Source organism: Schistocerca gregaria, chromosome X, assembly GCF_023897955.1.
Source record: "Schistocerca gregaria isolate iqSchGreg1 chromosome X, iqSchGreg1.2, whole genome shotgun sequence".
In the NCBI taxonomy this organism is placed as follows: domain Eukaryota; kingdom Metazoa; phylum Arthropoda; class Insecta; order Orthoptera; family Acrididae; genus Schistocerca; species Schistocerca gregaria.
The window spans coordinates 556,299,603-556,322,515 of NC_064931.1; the positions used below are offsets into that span (position 1 = coordinate 556,299,603).

Consider the following 22,913-nt stretch of genomic DNA (forward strand, 5'->3'; position numbering starts at 1 on the left):
AACGACCTGCCAATGGTACTGTCAGTGTCTGTAAACGTAAGCTCGGGTTGGACAAGGGTGGCCCCGAACCGGACGTGTATTTTTCAAAAGAACCGACACAAGTTTCCCTCAGCGGTTTAGGAAACTTGGACTATCTTAAACTCCAAACTGAGAAGGAAAAATGAGATGGACTAACAATAGAATAACAAAGAAGGGAAGTGTCATCTTACAAGAGAGTCACTCTAATGCGGAAATACTTGAAACGACAGACGTTCAATGGAACATAGCAATTGTGCACAAAAGAGTTCTAAAGTTAATACTTGTGTCGTTATATTACACTATTGTCTTGCGTACTTTACGCTCTGCTGCTTTCACTATTTTCTTCCTCAAAGCTGCAGAAGAGCTAAAGATTAGGTGTATAGAATGAGTAATTAGTGAAGAAGTACTAAATCGAATTGGGGAGAAAATTTTGTAGCTCATCTTGGCGAAAAGAAGCTACCGGTTCACAAGAGACATCCTGAGACATCAAGAAATTGCTAATTCGGTCAAGTTGTAAAGGGAGACCAAGGATTCCCTGCAGTAAATACGTTCCAATGGAAGCTGCAGTATTTACGCTAAAATGGTGTAGTTTGTTGCACAGGATAGATTAGCGGTGAGAGCTGTAGCAAACCAGTCGTTGAACAGAAGATAAATAAAGAGTGGAAACGTCAAACTTTGTAAGGACCATTTTTCACAAAACGTGTTTTCAGTGCTATTGTGTTCTCGGTACTCATTAGGACGTCACCAGACTAGTTAAAGTGCCAAGTCATAGAGAAACATTCCAACCATCCACTACTAGATGGCACATGATCTTTATGTCAAACGATGCTTCCTTCTGGACTTACATGTCTTCTCCATTTAGTTGACGCACAGTTCGTGAGAAAAGCAGAGTGCATGTAAACTTCTGTTTGTATCGATAAAACACCTTCGTAATGAAATGAGATAATTTGGGTTTCAAAAATAGTTCTACATCTACATCTACATATATACTCCGCTAGCCACCAAGCGGTGCGTGGCGGAGGGTACAATTCGCGCCAAATTCATATTTCCTCCCCTCTGTTCCACTCGCGGATCGCGCGAGGGAAAAACGACTGTCTGAACGCCTCAGTACGAGCTCATATTTCCCTTATCTTTGAATGATCATCGTTACGCAATTTGAAAGTAGGTGGTAATAATATATGCTCTACATCCTTGGTAAAGATTGGATTTCGGAATTTAGTGAGCAGCCCCTTCTGTTAAGCGCGTCATCTATCTGCAAGTGTGTCCCACTTCAAACTTTATATGAGTTGGAGAAGTAAGCTGAAAAACAACGTGTATCTCTAAAACAGTTACAAAATAGAAAGATCCGTTAACGATGCTACGATTTCCCCATCAACAGTTAAGGGATTTCTACAATAAATTCCGCAACATCTGATATGAAAAATGGAGTTGTGCAAAAAACAGAAGACAAAAATTGACAATTTTTTCATGAATTTAATTTTGTTATTTTTTTAAATAATTAAAGAAGTATCGGAAGTGGCTTTTTTATTCTATTATCTGGTTCTATTAGCTGAAACATTTCTGCTGTACCCCAACTCACAGGACTTTGTAGAACGTCTTAAAAAAACTACGTTTCTCAGATGCAGACTTAATGGTCAGTTTTGACGTGGTGTCCCTGTTCACCAGAGTGCCCCTTAAGGACACGCTTGACTTTATCAGTGAGAAGTTTGATGGAGCTGTGCTGGATCTGTTTAAGCATATTCTAACATCGACCTACTTCTTATGTGGAGGTCAATTCTACGAAAAGACTGAAGTGGTGGCGATGGGTAGCCCCTTGTCACCAGTAGTGACCAACCCGTTCATGGAGAAGTTCGAAGACGAGGCTCTTAGAACTGCCACTTAGCAGCCAACATGCTTCCTGAGATACGTTGATGACACATTTGTCATTTGGCCCCACGGTCGCCGAAAAACTGGAAGACTTCCTGGACCACCTGAACTCAAGGCATCCGAATATTAAATTCACCATGGAGCTAGAAAGGACGGTCAGCTTCCGTTTCTGGATGTCCTGGGGAAGAAGAAGGCGGATGGCACCTTAAGCCACAGTGGGTACCGAAAGCCAACACACACAGACTTATATCTACAGGCCGACAACTGCCACCACCCAGCACAAAAGACCGGGGTGCTTAGAACACTCGTACACGGAGCCAAGACACTGTCTGACTCTGACAGCCTGGCAGGGGAACTTGAACATCTTCAAAAAGTGTTTGCTAACAACGGATTCTCATCCAGGGACATCCGCAGAGCTCTACATCCTGCCAGACGTCAGGATACAACGGAGAACGAGCAAAAAGAAGAAATCAAGAAGCTGGCATTTGTACCGTATGCCGGGCCTGTTTCTGCCAAGATCATCAGAATACTAATGAAACATAACATCAAGAGTGTCTTCTACCCACCCAGCAAAATCAGGGCTTTACTTGGAACAGTCAAAGATGACCTGCGATTAATGAAGTCTGGCATTTACAATATTCCTTGTGAATGTGGTATGTCCTACATTGACCAAACGACTAGAACGGTGGAAATCAGATGTAAGGAACACCAGCGACATACCAGACTAAGGCAGGCCACAAAATCAGCAATAGCTGAACACTGCCTAGAGTTGGAACATTCCATGGATTATGAGAACACCAAGGTCATGGTCCAGACCCCCAGGTTCTGGGATAGTGTCATCACTGAACCTATAGTAATAAAGATGGCACAAAACCTGATTAACCGGGAAGCAGGATACCAGCTAAGCACTGCATGGAACCTGGCATTTGAACTGCTGAAGCAGTACTGGAGAAAATATGTTTCCAACACCAACAACGAGCCTCAGACATCCGCACACTACGGGCACGAACCAAGAAGGGATCACCAGGAAGCCTCAGCCGCAGTCGGAGGCGGCCAGAGCGGGCGCGGACGGAATAGGGAACGTTCAGAGTGGCAGGGGAGCGCCACTCGCGGGCGCGGACCACGGAAGAAGAGGAAGGGTCGCTGAGATGTGCAGCCGCGAGAAGGACGTACCTGCGCTTGCTAGCGACGCGAAGGGTGTGGCAGATCGCCGTCCGGCCGCGCTTGCGCCGTCTGCGGCCCCATCTGGCCCCCCACTTATGACGACCAGTGCTATGGTTATGGATTTGATGGACACAGCTCCAGAAACTTTGAAGACAGCGCTGTCTGCTCCGCTCCCCGATTCTGAAGATGAGAGCTCCACCGCCCCTCAGCACGCGGACGAAGCGGGAAACAGAAGAGGAGGGTAACAGCCGCGACGTCCGCTGTTCGCAGCCCGCCGATCGAGAGGAGGGCCAAGCGAGATTTCGCCCCTGACGCTGATGGTTTTGTCCCGGCCCGGCGCACTGCAAGACGCATGCAGTCATCGACGACGCTTCCATCTGCCATCTGCCGGACGAGACCTGTACAGGGTCACACTCCGCACTGCTGACGACTATCGCCGGGCCACTCAGGAGGCGCCTGAGCGTGGTATCCCGTTCTATACCCACGCTTCCGTACCTGACAAGGTCTTGAAGATTGTAATCCGGGACCTCCCATTTAACATGGAAGCCGATCACCTGCATCGTGAACTCGCTGACCTGGGCTTCTACATACGGGCAGTCGTGAAGATGAAGTCGCCTGCTCCGACACCGTGGAGAACCGCAAACTCTCCCAATTGATGCGGGTCGCCGACGTTCCGGTTCAGACCGAAGATCTTCGCTCCAGGAGAGGCCCTGTGCAGTGTTTTTGCTGCCAGGGGATCAATCACGTCGCGCGCCACTGCTCTATGCCGAACAGATGTGTTAAATGAGCCGGCGCCCACGCAGGAAGTGCGTGCCCCCGTCCGCCCACCGAGAAGCCGACATGTGCACTCTGTGGCGGTGCTCACGTGGCCAGCTATCGTGGGTGTGAGGTGTGGAAGCGTGCTATTGCTCGCCAACGTGGCCAAACACCAGCGCCGCGTCCGAAGAAGCCAGCAACGAGACGGCCCGGCGTCTCTTTCACGGCGGCAACGTCAGGGGCGCCCTCCGCCGTCCCGGCTGCGTCAGCTGCTCCTGCTCCTGCCGCGTCCGAGGCCGTGCCGACACCTGAGGCTCCTGCGCCTCCACCACAGCTGCTAGTGGCGGACCTGGGTACTGCCTCTCCCAAGACGTCGGCCGGACCGCGCCCCGCCAATTGCCGGCGCGGGGGTCAGCGCCTCGTGGGTACCCAGCGCTCAGCACCGTCAGTCGAGCAGCCCCAGGTGGTCTCTCACAGCGAGTCAGCCACGCCTCCCCCTTCCAGCGACGGGGCCGCGCCGGCTGCCTCCACCGCTTACCTGGCCAACCTCGTCGCGCAGCTCACTGCCTTGGTGACCAGTGCTACGAAATTGATTGAAGTCCTGTCGCAGCAATTCACTGCTGCAGTGCTGATGGCCTCTCCCGCCCCGACCGCTGTCAACACTCACCAGCTGCACCATGGGCAGCGTTAGAGGGCTCACGGTCGTCGCGTGGAATGCCAACGGCGTCCGCACTCAAGCTGGTGAACTTCGCCAATTTCTTCGAGATGAAGCCGTCGACGTCTGCCTTATCAACGAAACCCACCTGATGCCTGGGGTCGACGTCAGGGCGGCCAACTACTCCAGCTATCGCACCGATCGACTGACGGCGGGTGGTGGGACAGCCGTTTACGTCCGCAATGGCATTCGTCATCACGTGATACAACTTCCACCACTGGCAACCCTGGAGGCCACTGGTGTCGTCGTTCACACCTCGGCGGGCGCCATCACGTTCGTCGCTGCCTATCGACCGCCGTCTCGTCCACTGGACCCTGCTGACATCGATGCTCTGCTCTCCTTGAGGGGGCAGGTGTTCGTCGCTGGGGACTTCAATAGTAAACATGTCTCCTGGAACTCCAGGATCACCTATGCCGCTGGCCGCTGCCTGCTCAGGGTAGCGGAACGTCACCATGCGCTTGTGGTGGGGCCGTACGACCCGACAATCTTCCCTGCCCGCGGCCTCCCGGATATAATCGACATCGCGGTCGTCAAGGGCATCCCTCATCAGATCACCGCCACGACGAGGACGGCACTGTCTTCTGATCATGTCCCAGTTGTTTTTGATATCGACTTAGACGCCCTCCAACAGCCCATGCGAGGCATCTCACTTGCTGGCATCGACTGGGGCAGGTTTCAAGCAGCCGTGACGGACTCACTCGCCGCCGCGCCGCCCCCTGCGGAAGCTGGAGTGGACGCAGCACTTCTGCACTTTGCGGCAACCACGATCGACGCTGCCAGTATAGCAACGCCGCCCCGACCTCGCACCCCGCCTGACTACTCCCGCCAGCTGCAGCCGGACATCGTTGCGGCCAACACTGGGAAGAACCGGGTCTATCGGGAGTGGCAGCGGACAAGAAATGCCGACACCAAGCGCCTCCTCAACAGGATGCGTCGGGACATCCGGGCCGCCATTGACAACCATCGCAATCGCGACTGGAATAATAAGGTCGCCACCCTCTGTCTTGACGACGGCACGGCCTGGCAGACGACGAAGCGTTTCCTACGCCGCACTCAACGTATCCCTCCGCTGCTGGTCAATGGTCAGGCTCTCTGCGAACCAGCTGCGAAGGCTGATGCCCTCGCAGGCGTCTTTGTGGCTGCGTTTACGGCGATCGAAGACCGGACCGACGCTGTCCACGACGTTCTGGTTTCTGACCGGCTCCCACGCTACTTGGAGACACGTGACGACGATGACGTCATTGAAAAGACGACGGCGGAGGAGGTGTCATCCATCCTGCGTGCCCTGAACCCCAGGAAAGCTGCGGGCCCAGACGAGGTTTCCAACGCTCTACTTCAGAAGTTGCCGCCGGTGGCTGTCACTCATCTCGCCGACGTCTTTAATGTAATCCTCCGGTCCTGCAGTTTTCCTCAGTCCTGGAAGCATGCAGAGATCGTGGCGATTCCGAAGATGGGGTATGATCTGCGTCAGCCCGCTAATTACAGACCTATTAGTTTACTGCCGGCCGTCTCCAAGGTCTTTGAAAGGGTGTACATCAGGCGGCTGCAGTGCCACGTTGACGAGGAAGGCCTCCTGCCCGAAGAGCAGTTCGGCTTTCGCAGGGGCCACTCGGCAGTTCACCAACTCCTACGGCTAGTGGAAGATGCGTTCGTCGCCTTCGAGCAGCGCGAGTTCTTCGGCGCGGTGTTCCTGGGCGTGTCGCGTGCTTTCGACAGTGTGTGGCACCGCGACCTCTTCTCCAAACTTTTTGAACTTGGGGTCCCGACGTCGTACGTCCGTCTCATCCATTCTTATCTTGCCGATAGGACCTTCCATGTGCGGGCCGCGCATGGCTTGTCCTCCGTCCGCCGCATCAACGCCGGTGTGCCACAGGGCTCGGTCTTGGGACCACTCCTGTATTCGCTGTACACTTCTGATGCTCCGAAGATCGACCGTGTGCGGCTCGCCCTGTACGCGGATGACACGGCTCTATATACGAGGAGCCTCAATGCCGCCGTCATGCGCCGCCGTCTGCAGCTCGCCGTTGACACCCTGGCAGCCTGGGCCGTCAAGTGGCGTCTACAATTCAATGGGGCCAAGGCGCAGTTCCTGATCGTCACCAGGCGACTCGTTCCTGCAGGCCTGCAACCGCTCACCGTCGGTAGCACCCCTGTCCCGTGGCGTCCCACGGCGCATTACCTCGGCGTCACCATCGACCGCCGACTCACGTGGGTTCCGCACATCCGCGAAGTGAAGGCCAGAGTGCGGAACCGGGTCCGCATCCTGTGCCCGGTGCTGAAACCCGGCTCCCGACTACCACCGCGGTTGGGCATCACTCTCTACAAGGCGCTGCTCCGCCCTGTACTCCAATACGCCGCCGTCGTCTGGGGGAACGCCGCCGACACGAACCTGAAGAAGCTGGAGACACTGCAGAATCGCATCCTTCGGCTGGCCTTGCACCTGCCTTACGATTTCCCCACTGCTCATCTTCACGACATCGCGGAAGTACCTCTGCTCCGTGACCTCTTCCAGGCGGCCGCCCGCACCTTTTACGAACGTGCTGGCCGGTCACACATCGCCCAAATCCGGACGCTGGGCCGTAAACTGCCGCGCAGCGTCACCATCCGCTGGCCACACCTGCTCGCTGCATAGCTAGCACTGCAGAACTGTGCTGAGGAAACACCTAAGAAGACAATCTACATGTGAAGACGCATTACATCGGCATGCATGGGAGGCAAAGCACTAACTGCTGCGAACTCCATGACACATCGGAGGACAAGTTATCTCCATGCAGATCCACGCGAGGCGGGCGCGGACCGAAAAAGGAACACCCGGAGGCCACGACCGCAGTAGGAGGCGGCCAGAGCGGGCGCGGGCGGAATAGAGAACACCTAGAGCGGCAGGACAGCGCGACTCGCGGGCGCGGACCAACTAGGGAACGGCGAACAGAGCACCAGGCACCGGGCAGGCGTAAATATGAGACCCGGTCCAGCAAGCAGCCAGTCTCAGGGAACACCTGATGAAGACGTCAAGTAATGACGTCGAAATATCGTGTTTGGGAGACGCTGATATCCGGCAGAAAACCGGATTTCCACCAGATGTCATCAAATCGCCGGGAAAGTCTAAGAAATTACATTTCTGCTGTACTTCTGTACTTTTATTAACACACACATAAAACTAAATGCCTTGGAATTAATGGTAGGGTTACTTGAAACATAAACACTCTTATTGGCACTCAGTCTCCGGTATGGCACCTAGAACGTTCTTAACAAATTTCTTGCCTGATTTGTCTCATTATTTTCTCCAGTGATGAGGCGAGCAGCATAACGCTGAGGTATCAGAATATCTTCTCAATATTCTAGGTTACAAATAAGTTATCTAAAGAAAGAGATATATTGCTTTTTGATTCTCTAGATAAATGTGACATTTGGCACTTAGAACGATTGGCACTTCCACTCTTCAAATATTTTCAGAAAAGACTTCCATATACTTCAATTTTTATTAGATGTTAACTAATTTATCATTTTCAGCAACACTTTTCTCGCTATTGGTATTCAAAATTTTATATTATGTCTACTTGAGCTAGGGCCAACTATCTTCCTGTCTTAATTGCAACGCTCATGTACTACTTTTAATGCCTCATTTACTATTCTCTTTCCCTCCGCTTCACCTGATCTGATTCGTCTAAATTCGATTATCCTATTTTTATTTTTAATGATATTTGTCATATTACTTCTCAATACACTATCATTTCTATTCAACTGACTTCCCTGTTCTCTTACCGTCTCTGATATTATTACAACGTCACTGGCAAACCTCAGACGTTGTTTTTCTTCTCCCTGAACTTTAATTCCCTTTCCAGATTTTTTTCTTAGAGTCCTTTACTGCTTTGCAGAACATACAGATTGAATATTGTCTGGAACAGGCTATACTTCTCTCTTAATCACGTTTTAAGTATTACGTCCCTCTCCTGCCTTTCAGTTGTTAGACCTTCAGTCTGGGCTCTGTACAAGTCAACCGCTCGCTCCCTGTATTTTTATGTGTTATATAAGGCAAATACCTGTAATTGTTCCTACGCACCAATCGTGACAACGACGAAACAGTTGCCGTAAGCGTCTTGCAATTAAAGAAATCTGTTTCGAAACAGTTTGTTTTCAGAGAACGTATGTAGACCAGATAAATATGTGCAAGAATAACTGTGGGTAGAACGTGGCAGCCTGGCGCCTTACGGACACGTGGCTTTTCTAAATCATTTCGGACGAATGCCGATATGGTTCTACATGAAAGATTTTCTTCCCCAGTCTTGTTTAGTTGAGCTAATGATCCACTCCAAATACGTATGGTCTGAAGAGGCATTGATCCTTAATTCTCTTTCTCTTCCTTCATGTGGGTGAGAGGCGTAGACAACCTTAGGTCGGTAATTAAGAAGTTATGCTCCGATCCTAAGAACAGTGCACAACTACGATTCTTTAATGTTACTACACAGCATTTGCTAGGGACTCACCGAGATCTTGGTGATCCCGCTAGGCGATTCCTGTTCAGACCAAGCCGTTGGCAACAACAGGTGAGTCGTTCATGGTCCGCAAATGCACGAGTCTCGAGCGCTGACCTGGAAGCATCAGAAAATACTTAAGAGATACGATCGGATACCTGTTTCGTATTAACTGTGGATATTTTATGAAGTTATAAGACTAGTTAAAGTGAGCAAAAGAAATGTGCACAGGCGAACAACTAGGAAAACAGTATTGGGATCCGATATAGTAACTTTCCACGGCGCATGGGGCTTGCAGTATTTTGACGAGCTTGTAACGATGAAAGCTTCAGCTTAAATAGGAGAGAGTTCAGGATCAGCAATGGTGGGCTGAATAAGACACCATCTCGCCGCAGAAATAATAGTCGGCAGCTTTTACGGGCTTCCCGCAGAACCACGTCGCACATCTACACTCCACTACAGTCGAGCAAATCATTAGAGCAGCCTGTAAACACCTCTAATGTAGTCACAAGTTAGTTGGCTACGTGTTTTGTGCATAACGTGAACGGTAGGTAGTCTCAGAGTGGATCGTGCCAACATGTTCATAGAAGTACGAAGTCTCCACAGTATATACGAGTATATAGTAGTAAGTCACGCATTCGAGCAAATCCAACATCAAACGACACACTAATTACATTTTCTAACGATGATATTGGACTGCTTGAACACAGAAAAGATGTGGAATGTAAAGAAGTGGCTTCAGTCAGATGTGCATATTGTTATGTTCTACTTCGCTCAGATTACTTAGCAGAAAAATTTGCTCCTGAGGAAACGTAATCATTTTAAGCAGAAGGTAATATACCACTAAGTTACGGCATTGAATGTTTGTGTGTTTTTTTATTATATCGATATTTTGTTTCTTCGGTTACCAAATTTACTCTCGTAGACCTTGAATAGATGACCATTCAAATGGCTCTAGTGGTAAGATGCGCTGTTTTGCTTGCGAATGGCTCGTACCACTGTTTTCGGTATGAGTGGTTTATATTTTAAGCACAATTTCGTGCGGTTCTGAGCGCTCTAGGTATGCATTGCTCTTGTGAGAGAAGAGAAAAAATGTTCAAATGTGTGTGGAATCCTATGGGACTTAACTGCTAAGGTCATCAGTCCCTAAGCTTATACACTACTTAACCTACATTATCCTAAGGACAAGCACACACACCCATGCCCGAGGGAGGACTCGAACCTCCACCGGTACCAGCCGCACAGCGCCTAAGACGGCTCGGCTAACCCCGCGCTGTGAGAGACGAGATTCCTGCCAACACGGGCATGATAAATACCCACTTGTACCAGAATTATGGCCTTCACATACTAGTGAAATTGAGGGAATTGTCTTAAACAGTTAACAATGCAAAAGTGAAAAGCAAACGCTGGAAAGTTCAAATACAAGTGCATACCATGGGAGTCAGAAACAATTACACACGATGGATCAGCGTTGCCTACTGGTGAAGTGATACCTATAAGCTTCGTTACAACTCATTTCTGAGTCATGGAAGTAATAATACGATTGAGCAGAGGTGCAGCAGCACCTGCTGTAGCAGCACAAGAATAAAACAGTGAGACACAGAACGCCCGCCGCTAATCACAGCCCTGGAGAAACCATCTCCGATATAATAGAAGATCATTATCTAGAGCGACTGATTACCCTACACTGGCTGTCCGCCAAATGTGAAGAAAAATTAACACTTTATGTTGTTCCCACTGTGAAATGCGAGGAGGGGGACATAGTACACTGTCCAGTCAATTAATGGAATTAATGTCATCTTCTGTCAAAAGCCTGAATAACCACCCTTTTGCAGCACATACCGCTGCGAGACGTGCAGGAAGGGAGTCAATGAGGTTCTGAAAGGTAACGACAGGGATGTGGAGCCATGTCTATTAATGTGCCGTGGCCACTTGCGTAAGGTTTCTCGGTTAAGGATCTGCGGCACGAACAGCCCGTTCGAGGAGGACCCACAGATTCTCCACTGAATTTAAATCCGGGGAGTTTGGTGGCCAGTGGAGTACGGTAAACCCATCCAGGAGCTCTTCGAACCACGCAAGTACACTGTAAGCTGTGTCACATGTTGCGTTGTTCTGCTGGTAGACACCTTCATGCCGAGGAAAACAAATTGCACGTATGGGTGGACATGGTCACAAAGAGTATATGCATACTTGTGTTGATCTATTGTTCCAGGGACGCCACAAAAACATTCCTTGGACCATAATGCTCCCTCCTCCGGTCTTGACCCTTCCGACGATTGTTACAGAGTATTTGCTTTCAGATGTTTCACGTCGTACTGGTCAACAATAATCTGTCCGATGTAGCTTAAAATATGAGTCATCTGATTAGGTCATCTGTCGCGACTCAGCGGACATTCAGTTGCAATATCGGCGTGCAAATTCCGGTCTTCGTCGCTGATAAACGGCAGTCTGAATGGGAACATGAACCAGGTGCGTGCTGCGGAGACCCATACGCAGCAACGTTCGCTGAACGGTCGTTAAGGGGACACTGCACTGTTGGTAGCTTCTTGGATCATCTGAGCGGTCACCTGGTCAGCAGTTACACGTCTGTTCGCCCGTACACATCTCCGCAGCCGTCGTTCACCGCTGTCATCTTCAGACCGGGTTCATAACTACTGCCTTGGCGCCGGTTTTGTATAGCTTCATTTTGCCATGCACGATATACTTCAACCACTGCGGCACGCGACCAGTTTCGGGAATACTTATACCCTTGGCCCGAAAGCCGATGATCATGCGCATTTGGGCGTCAGATAAGTCTCACCGTTTCCGCATTATGACAAGACTGCAATGTTTCCAGCGTGCCCTCTACACACTTCATATAACCATCACTGCTAATGCTGCCACCTGCGGTATTTGAGTTGGTATTGCACTCTGACGTCTAGCGTAGGTAGCGATTATATTAATATGACAGGATCACGTGGTATCTACATCTACATCTACATCTACATCTACATCTACATCCGTACTCCGCAAGACACCTGACGGTGTGTGGCGGAGGGTACCCTGAGTACCTCTATCGGTTCTCCCTTCTATTCCAGTCTCGTATTGTACGTGGAAAGAAGGATTGTCGGTATGCTTCTGTGTGGGCTCTAATCTCTCTGATTTTATCCTCATGGTCTCTTCGCGAGATATACGTAGGAGGGAGCAATATACTGCTTGACTCTTCGGTGAAGGTATGTTCTCGAAACTTCACCAAAAGCCCGTACCGAGCTACTGAGCGTCTCTCCTGCAGAGTCTTCCACTGGAGTTTATCTATCATCTCCGTAACGCTTTCGCAATTACTAAATGATCCTGTAACGAAGCGCGCTGCTCTCCGTTGGATCTTCCCTATCTGTTCTATCAACCCTACCTGGTGCGGATCCCACACTGCTGAGCAGTATTCAAGCATTGGGCGAACAAGCGTACTGTAACCTACTTCCTTTGTTGTCGGATTGCATTTCCTTAGGATTCTTCCAATGAATCTCAGTCTGGCATCTGCTTTACCGACGATCAACTTTATATGATCATTCCATTTTAAATCACTCCTAATAAGTACTCCCAGATAATTTATGGAATTAACTGCTTCCAGTTGCTGACCTGCTATTTTGTAGCTAAATGATAAGGGACCTATATTTCCATGTATTCGCATCACATTACACTTCGCTACATTGAGATTCAATTGCCATTCCGTGCACCATGCGTCAATTCGCTGCAGATCCTCCTGCATTTCAGTACAATTTTCCATTGTTGCAACCTCTCGATACACCACAGCATCATCTGCAAAAAGCCTCAGTGAACTTCCGATGTCATCCACCAGGTCATTTATGTATATTTTGAATAGCAACGGTCCTATGACACTCCCCTGCGGCACACCTGAAATCACTCTTACTTCGGAAGACTTCTCTCCATTGAGAATGACGTGCTGCGTTCTGTTATCTAGGAACTCCTCAATCCAATCACACAATTGATCTGATTGTCCGTATGTTCTTACTTTGTTCATTAAACGACTGTGGGGAACTGTGTCAAACGCCTTGCGGAAGTCAAGAAACACGGCATCTACCTGTGAACCCGTGTCTAAGGCCCTCTGAGTCTCGTGGACGAATAGCGCGAGCTGGGTTTCACACGATCGTCTTTTTCGAAACCCATCGGGACAGTCTCTCATCGTGTGTTCTTCATCCGTCAGTAATCGTTTCAATTCTGTCTCCTCATTGCTTAGTTCTGAATTGAAAATAATTCACAAACATCTCCAGTTCTCTTCTCCTACTGTCACTCTCGAAAGTTCCACACTAATTTCATCCGCAAATCGTGCCTGCATCTAAGCTAGAATTTATAGCTTACTTGCAGAAGTACTGACAACTGCTCTTAGCCATCTGCAGCAGTTCACTAGTTAACCGAGAGAGGTAGCGCGGTGGTTAGGACACTGGACTATCATGCCGGAGGACGAAGGTCCTGTCCGGCCATCCTGATTTAGATTTACCGAGGTTTCCCTGAATGTCTTATGGCAAATTCCAGGATGATTCCTTTGAAAGAACGCAGCCAAATTCCTTCCCCATCCTTCTTCTACTCTAGCTTTTCATCAATCCATAATGACTTTAAACATTAATCTTCTTTTCTTCCCCACTAATGACACTGACATAGCATCAGCATATAAACATCTTGAAATATTTATAGTGTACTTCTGTTTTACTACATTTGCTGTATAGCAATGGATTCTATAGACTTCTACAAACCTAATTAATAGACTTTGGCATACCATCTAAGAACATCGTAAAGCAGCCGACGAATAGCTTTGTATCTAGTGACGGTATACATTGAACTAACAAACTAACTACAAAGCGATATGTATTGACGTGAGATTCGACGAAATGGCAAGAAGCGAAATACACTGCACAAAAGAATTGAAGGATTAGTGTTTCGAAGCAAAAGTTTGAAATCTGGCATCCTCTGTAATGGTGCAAAAGCATGGCGATCTGAGACATCACGCTCGAGCTTGAGGACGCTGTCAACAGATGTGAAAACAAGGTCAGAGCTGAGAAGTTCATATAACGTGTAAGGTGGGTTAATAATGTCACATCGGCACCAAATTTCACTACACTTCTGCCCAAGTCCACCGTGGACGTGTCACGTGATGGAAAGCTCCTCACGCACCATCTTACCCACATTTCATCCCTTCTTTTGACGCTCTTGTGACGGAAGTCTGAACGACGACGCCCAGCGACGAAATCACGCTGTTTTCTTATAGGTGGCCGAGGAGAAGATATCAGATACACCGACGCTCACAATCGACGCGTAAAGGCCTCAGAGGGTGGCATAAAAGGGGTCAATGAAACCACTCCTTTCCTTGGGGAGTTGATGTCCGCACATTTTGCTGTCGGAAACGACAGTTCTCAGTGGGATGAGGACTTTCGTGATAACCTTTGACGCTGCTTGCACCGCCGGACGTTTCAGCCTCTCTCTATGGGCATTGTGGAGCAATGGAGTGCAGTGCGACCACAGTTCTTTCTCTTGTGTACAGTGCTTTTTCAGGCCCTCCTGCTTCACGCCCTCTTGTGGCACGATCACTGAGGGTTGCGATATTAACATATGCACGAATAAAATGACAAAGAGCCCCTCTAAGACACCCACCCCCCGCAGTTTGGCAAAACCCTCCGTGGCACCTGCCCACAGTTACTGGGAATTTTAAAAATGTGCCTTAACAACTCAGGCACTGCAATAACGTATTTATCCACCGATACCAGGCGCCAATTTTAATTTAAAATGTCCTCCCCCTGCACAGGATTTGCATGGTATGTACTTGTGCAGGTTGTAACGCATGAACGGCAACATATAGAAGTTTGGATCCGGCCATTGGTCACAAACTGATAGCCAAAGCAGCTAAGGCGACAGCTTGCATAAAGCGGGATATCCGAGTTCGCATCCTGATCCGGCAAAAGCTTTCATTGTCGTCGTTCCATTATTGAGCTGATGGCTGCGCCCGTTCTCAGCTGCAAATACATTTCATGTACGTTACACTTTAGATGAACTTCACAGCTGCGGCCTTCATTTGCATCTGTATACACCTCGCTGTTCGAAGCGTCGTCGAACCCGAGGACGACTGAGTAAGGAGCCCCGGTTTTGCATTATTACAGAGGAAGGCTGTAGACACCTTTGAGGCAAAGTTCAAACTCATGCGTCACAGTGGGAAACAATTACGGAGTTTCGAAAAAGAGATCATTTAATTCTGTTGGGTAGTCTAGAATGGGCATCCCGTAGCTGATCTGAACATAACAGAGTATCTCTTCAATGAAACGGTATCAACTGACGGTCAGACCATACGACCTCAAAACAGTTACAGAGCTGGAAGAAAGTCCCATACTCATCTGCCGAAATCTATAGGAAGTTCACGTCATACTATCGATGCAACATCTAGTTACAAGCACTTGTAGACGGATGTCCGGTGACGAATGGCAACACCTCTGGTGTGTTTCCAGAGTATGTGTTCTTCATGCCGCTCTTGTAAGGTAGTAGCCTACTGTGTCTAATTGTAACTTAGTTTAGTGATCTTGTAGTGGCGTGTCACCTCCGTTTCTTCAAATGTGTAGAAGACAGTTCCATCTCACTCAGAACAGAATGGCAGTAACTAAGCGGTCGTGGACTAGTTTCGGGAAATGTTCCATTACTCACGTCATTTAAAGCTGATTGGACGGGGAGTTGTTTCAATACGAGTCCAGTGACTTGGCCACCAAGTAACCTCAATCGGTGCTGATGTTGTGTATCTCTTATACAACGTGTAAGTTATGAGTCTGCGTACTTGCAGAAGCAGCTACAGAATAAAAGCATCGCTGACTCGGTTAGATATTCAATCATCGACTGGCATCAGAAGCAACTAGGGCATAGTGTTTTATTGCACAAATACATTGAGATCTCGTGAGTAATAAACAGTTCACTTAAGGGTAGTGTGGATAATGATTTGCCATACATTTAATTCCATATTTCGAAAAAATGATTTGTTTAATCGTGATTAAATTCTCCGAGTCTGCTTAACTGACACTGACGACAGGACGTCATGAATTCCCATAACAGTCAGTTCTAGAAGTAGTTTGTCAGCAGTGACTTATCAATTCCATGAGTACACGTTACTGCATCCACCTTGTCCCTACCTCGATATAAACGCAGGAAGACATCCGACACTTCTCATGAAGGTACACAAAGAAATATCATATTGTCGTACCTTAATCTGTAACCTGGAATTGAGTACTGTTGGATAATGCTATCTTGTTGTGATAACGTAATTTCAACCGAAAATTTTGATCAAACGCTTCGAACAATATCACTGAATACAAAGACACACATAAAAAAAATTGCATCACCTCGGTTCCGAGAGTTCCAGCAGCTGTACTGAAAATTGGAATAGAGATCAACACAAACATCATTTCCGCCCTTTTTTTATTGCTCATGAAAACCAAAAATTGCATGTTGTACCACCATACAGCGAGACCTTCAGAGGTGGTGGTCCAGATTGCTGTACACACCGGTACCTCTATTACCCAGTAGCACGTCGTCTTGCATTGATGCATGCCTGTATTCGTCGTGGCGTACTATCCACAAGTTCATCAAGGCACTGTTGGTCCAGAGCGTACCACTCCTCAACGGCGATTCGGCGTAGATCCCTCAGAGTTGTTGGTGGGTCACGTCGTCCATAATCAGCTCTTTTCAGTCTATCCCAGGAATGTTCCACAAGGTTCATATCTGGAGAACATGCTGGTCACTCTAGTCGAGCGATGTCGTTATCCTGAATGAAGTCATTCACAAGATGTGCACGATGGGTGCGCGCGAATTGTAGTCCATGAATATGAGTGCCTCGCCAATAGTTTGCCGATATGATTGCACTATCGGTCGGAGGATGGTATTCACGTATCGTACAGCTGCTTCGGCACCTTCCATGACCACCAGCGGCGTACATCGGCCCCACATAATGCCACCCCAAAACAGCAGGGACCCACCACCTTGCTGCACTCGCTGGACATTGTGCCTAAGGCGTTCAGCCTGAATGGGTTGCCTACAAACACGTCTCCGACGATTGTCGTGTTGAAGGCATATGCGACACTAATCGTTTAAGAGAACGTCGTGATACCAGTCCTGAGCGGTCCATTCGGCATGTTCTTGGTTCCATCTGTACCGCACCGCATGGTGTCGTGGTCGAAAAGATGGACCTCGCCATGGACGTTGGGAGTGAAGTTACGCATCATGGCTGGCCGGAGTGGCCCAGCGGTTCTAGGTGCTTCCTCCTGGAACCACGCAACCTCTCCGGTCGCAGGTTCGAATCCTGCCTCGGGCATGGATGTGTGTGATTGTCTTAGGTTAGTTAGGTTTAACTAGTTCTCAGTTCTAGGGGACTGATGACCTTAGAAGTTAAGTTCCATAGTGCTCAGAGCCATTTGAACCATTTAAGCATCATTCAGCCTATTGCGTACAGTCTGAGTCGTAACACGACATTCCGTGGCTGGACGAAAATCATTATTCAACATGGTGGCGTTGCTGTCAGGGTTCCTCCGAGCCATAATCCGTAGGTAGCAGTCATCCACTGCAGTAGTAGCCCTTGGGTGGCGTGAGCGAGGCATGTCATCGACAGTTCCTGTCTCTCTGTATCTCCTCCGTGTCCGAACAACATCGCTTTGGTTCACTCCGAGGCGCCTGGACACTTCTCTTGTTGAGAGCCCTTCCTGGCACAAAGTAACAATACGGACGAGATCGAACCGCGGTATTGACCGTCTAGGCATTGATGAACTACAGACAACACCAGCCGGTACCTCATTCCTGGTGGAATGACAGGAACTGATGGACTGCCGGACCCCCTCCGTCTCATAGGCGCTGCTAATGTACAGTTATTTAAATCTTTGGGCGGGTTTAGTGACATATCTGAACAGTCAAAGGGACTGTGTCTGTGACCCAGTAACTTGTTACTGGAGGCTACCAGTTAAGGATAAAAGTTGCTCTTCTTTCTATCGCCGGATGCATGAAAACAGACCACAAGTCGCTATGACAGATACGTATGTGTAATTTTCTGGATCTTTGATTAGTGTTTCGTCGAAGAAGTTACACTATTTGTCTCCACTAGTATTTATAGAAATGTGAGCTGAAGATGGCTGAAGTACGAAAAAGTTAATTGCAGTCAGAAGGAAACTTTGCGGACAGAATGAACGAAGATTTTTAAAATATCAGTGTGGAAATATAATTGGGCCATTGGAAGGATGACTCATATGACTCATGTTTTGACAAAAGCAGAATATATGATTCAGTACCTGCGATGAGCCACGGTCAAGCAAATTGATGCATTTCAAAAAGCATTTTCGTAAAACGGCGCTGTCCAGTAGTCTCATAGATATTGTAAACACAGATCCAGCGTAGTAACTAAGCAAAATGCATTAAATAATACAATTGTTAACGGCGGATGTATTTTCGGAGGAGGGTTGCAGCATAATATTTTTAGCTGTAGATTATGGCAGTACATTAAAATGAATATAGATCTATATTTGTCTTTATAAAGTGGTTTCTATAGTTAGTGTTTCAACCACGGCTGTTTATGTATACATTAGCAAGGCAGCAGTTCTGTAACCACATTGGTATTTCCTTGCGCGAAACAATAACATAAGTAGAATGACAGAATTTTTGGACGATGCATCTATCAAGAAATATAGATATGAATTAATGGCAAGAGGTCAACATATTTTGTTGTTGATTAATTCGTCTGTGAAGTAAGTCCACACACCATGTGACAATAATAATTTCGAACTGAAATAAGCAGGAGAAATAATAAAACCATATCACATTTGAAGGGAATGTTTGCGCTCTGAAGTGCGGTGAAATTGGTTTATTCTTCGCCATAGAAACCATAAACAGGATAACTGAAGCAATTTTCAATCATAATATGATTACAAGAGTGGTTCGTCTCACCGGCCAGTTCCGATGTGGCGGTGTCTGGTGTCGCAGTCGTCCTCGATGCACCACAACTCGTTCGACGAGAGGGAAGGGGAGTTGTACTACGTTGTGTGAGTGACTATTTCGGATTTAAAATCCTGCCATCACCGTGGGCACCAAAGACGGAAACTTGTGCTGTGCTCCTGCTGAAGGAGCAATACGGTTCCCGTTAGACATTTTATTTATTTACTGTACCACACTAATAAAGGGTCACTTTTTAGAAACCCCATAATTGTCTCCCATTGCGACCTACCATTTTTAAATTTGTCTCAAAGGTGCCTACAACCTTCATTTGTAATGGTGCAAAACCGTGGCACCCTGAGACGTGCTCAGAAATGCTTCAGACAACAGGATGTTGACACATGCGAAGAAGAGGCCAAAGCTCAGTTCATGTGGTTAATGGGTTAATGGTCACATTGACACTAAATGTGATCACAGTTCTGCCTGACGCTACCGTGGACGTGTCACACGATCGGAAGGTCGTTACGCCCGGTCTTACCCACATTTCATCCCTTCTTTTGGTGCATCTACGATAGAGGTCAGAACCTCGATGCCCAGTGGAAAACTCAGGCTGTTTTCTTATGGGTCTGCAGCTATTAGCTGCAGAGCCTTGTGGTGGCAGCTGTAAGTTCTCGTCCCACATAATTTAAAGAGATCTGACCGGGATCCTAATATTTGGCTACCAGACTGTAGGGAGAGAGACTTGCTTTAGCCACTATCGCATAGAAAACTGTAGCAAATTGTAAAGTTGTGGTAAGGTCCTATGCAACCAAACTACTGAGGTCATCGGTCCCTAAGCTTAAGCACTACTTAATCTAACTTCAACTTACTTACGCTAAAGACGACACACACACACCCATGCCGGAGGGAGGACTCGAACCTCCGACGGCGGGAGCCGTGAGGACCGTGACAAGATGACTGAGACCGCGCGGCTAAAACTGTAGTCTAACTGCATTTGACGTGAGCTACCATTTACAGAAAAATTTATCCTAAATTTTGGCAAGTTTCTTATGGAATAAAAGATAACGTCCTTTAATTTAGTTTTTTTCAGTTTACAAACAACTGAAACCCTCCTAACTGTGGGGTACTCATTGACTTTGACGAAATTAAAAAATTTGAAAAACACATTCATTCTAAAAAGTCACGAACCATCCAACATTCCCATACCAACGAAATACTTCCCTCAGTGTACTATTAAATACTTTATAATTCAACTTCGCACATATCTGACTCATAGCCCTTTCATTACATGCTCACTCGACCGACCCCACTCCGCTACTGTCCTCGATCACTCGCCAACTAACTAGCATTGGCGATGCTACACAACAATGTATGTCCACCGGAAGAGGCGAGGGACTACAGAAAGTTCTAAAAGCTAGGCTCGCCAGCTAGCATCCTTGATAGATAGCCCATTGTCAAGGATGTAGATCTCGATATCCTTACATCCCACCCTTAACTGTTGTTTTTAATGCAAACACACGATCTAAATCGAAGACCATATTAAACACCGAAACATGCGATCAAGCCTTTGTGGCTCTACTAAATATTTCAACAGAACAACACTCCAACTGACTCACACGGTGTAAGTTTACAGCAATTTACAACTTTGACTTGGACTGACTTGGGCTACTAACATGCAAGCAGGAGTACAGGGCTGTTCAAAAAGAAGAAAAAGATTTCAAATATTTATTGCTTCCAAGCTACAAAACATAGAAACACAGCTCCAACGTGCCTGGAAAGAGAAAAGTTCAAATTTTTATGCATTCAATGTGAGCGCCATATGTCACACGACAAATATCAAAACGGTGGCTCATATCCAGCCACACAGGAAGCAGCTGGCCTCTCGCTATCGAATTCACAGCTTCAACAATGCGATGTAGCAGACTTTCAAGAGTGTCAGGCAAAGGGGGGGGGGGGGGATAAAAACGCGGTGTTTTGCGTAACCCTCAGGTAAAAGTCAGAAAGTGTGAGGTGTGGAGATCTGGCAGGACACCAGTGATGAAGTTCACCTTCTGCTCCTCCTTCAGCGTCCTGGAGTGGTGTCATGCCGGTAACGTCGGAAATGCTTAGAGAATTTCAACTTTTCTCTTTCAAGAAACGTTGGAATTGTATTTCTGCCTCTTAGTTTGTAAGCAATAAATGTTTAAAATCTGTTCCTTCTTTTTAATAGCCCTATATGATTATGAGAATGCAAAATAATTATGAAACACAAATACCGGGTGATCAAAAAGTCAGTATAAATCACGGAATAATGTAGATAGAGAGGTACAAATTGGCACACATGCTTGGAATGACATGGGGTTTTATTAGAACCATAAGAATACAAAGTTCGACAGATGGCGCTTCATCTGATCAGAATAGCCATAATTAGCATAACAAAGCAAGACAAAGCAAAGATGATATTCTTTACAGGAAATGCTCAATATGTCCGCCATCGTTCCTCAACAATATCTGTAGTCGAGGAATAATGTTGTGAACAGCACTGTAAAGCATGTCCGGAGTTAAGGTGAGGTATTGGCGTCGGATGTTGTCTTTCAGCATCGCTAGAGATGTCGGTCGATCACGACACACTTGCGACTTCAGGTAATCCCAAAGCGAATACTCGTACGGACTGAGGTCTGGGGACCTGGGAGGCCAAGCATGGCGAAATTGGCGGTTGAGCACACCATCATCACCAAACGACGCTAGCAAGAGATCTTTCACGCGTCTAGCAATACTTTGTTTTTTGATTCTAACAAAACCCCATGTCATTCCAAGCATGTGAGTCAATTTTTACCTCTCTATCTACATTATTCCGTGGTTTATTAAGTTTTCAGATTTATACTGACTCTTTGATCACCCGGTATATCACACAAACTGGACTCATGAGAAATGTATAGTAAGGTATAAAACTCTGTCAACACTTTGTAAATGTACTGAAAGAGAAAGCGCAACACTAAGAAGGAGTTGCGCGGCATAAACGAAAGTTGGTCGATGTCTATTACAATTTTGCGCCAGTAGCACAAGGGCGGCGCTAGTAGCGCCACTATGAGTATCCATATCAGATTTGTTTTAAACACACGCTGTAACGGTCGTCACTGTTAGTTACGTTCGAGACTGGACGTGCTGAGTTGATGTTAGACAAGAATGTGTTTTAGACGAAAAAGACGCCACTATCAACACCTCACTCAGAATGAACAAGAGAAGACGGATGTTTCTTCTGCGGTATTGCAGAAATATTTGGCAGGAATGTAGCCACTGTACATGACTGCTGGCTGCGGTGGTCACGAGAATGTACGATCGCAAGAAGACTGGGCTCTGGACGCCATATGGCAGTAACGAGAGGGAAGATCATCGGGTTTGGCGTATGGCTCCGGCGTATCGTACTGCATCTGCAGCAACAATTTGAGTATCAGTTGGCACCATAGTGTCACAACGAACTGTTACAAGGCGGTTACTTCAAGGACAGCTTAGAGCCAGATGCCGTGTAGCGTGCATTCCACCGACCCCAAAAAACCACTTCAGTGACATCAAACAGGGAATCATTGGAGGGCATGATGGAGATGTGTTGTGCTTTCTGATGAAAGATGGTTCTACCTTAGGGACAGTGATAGCCGTGTGTTAATTAGGAGGCCGTTTGATGGCTTGCAACCAACCTGTTCCGCGCTGGACTCAATGACCCTACCCCTGGAGCTACGGTACGGGGTGCGATTTCTTATGACAGACGAGCACTGTCGTGATTACCACGCATCCAGGAAGTAAATTTCTACGTCAGTCTGGTGATACGACCTATTGTGCTGCCATTTATGAACAGCGTTCCAGGGCGTGTTTCCCAACAGTATAACTCTCACCCACATACCGATGTTGTAACCCATCATGCTATACGGTGTGTCGACATGTTTTCCTGGCCTGCTCCATCACCAGGTCTGTCTCCAATGGAGCCCATATGGGACACCATTGGACGGCAA

General features: G+C 47.5%; 2 protein-coding genes across 6 annotated transcripts in view; one reads left to right on the top strand and one right to left on the bottom strand.

Moving 5' to 3' along the window:
* Nucleotides 1-22,913, bottom strand: part of LOC126298590 (cAMP-regulated phosphoprotein 21) — a 1,220,135-nt gene that overhangs the window by 562,273 nt on the left and 634,949 nt on the right. For 3 of the 5 annotated variants that reach the window (XM_049989964.1, XM_049989962.1, XM_049989961.1), the window contains exon 6: nucleotides 9,004-9,108. The exons of the other annotated variants lie outside the window; for them this stretch is intronic. The gene's annotated coding sequence lies outside the window, so the exon portion shown is untranslated. The remainder of the gene's footprint in view (nucleotides 1-9,003; nucleotides 9,109-22,913) is intronic. 5 annotated transcript variants of the gene reach the window in all.
* LOC126298198 (skin secretory protein xP2-like) lies at nucleotides 2,841-4,495 on the top strand. The gene is made up of 3 exons (XM_049989505.1): nucleotides 2,841-3,289; nucleotides 3,646-3,755; nucleotides 3,852-4,495. Exons 1-3 carry the CDS (start codon nucleotides 2,841-2,843, stop codon nucleotides 4,493-4,495), a joined length of 1,203 nt encoding a protein of 400 aa, XP_049845462.1.

Bases quoted from the DNA above. Each gene is read 5' to 3' on its own strand.
- LOC126298198 (XM_049989505.1), top strand. From the start codon at position 2,841: ATGTTTCCAACACCAACAACGAGCCTCAGACATCCGCACACTACGGGC. The intron at 3,290-3,645 runs GTAACAGCCGCG...ACATACGGGCAG, and splicing joins GCGGGAAACAGAAGAGGAGG to TCGTGAAGATGAAGTCGCCT. The intron at 3,756-3,851 runs GCCCTGTGCAGT...GCGCCCACGCAG, and splicing joins AGATCTTCGCTCCAGGAGAG to GAAGTGCGTGCCCCCGTCCG.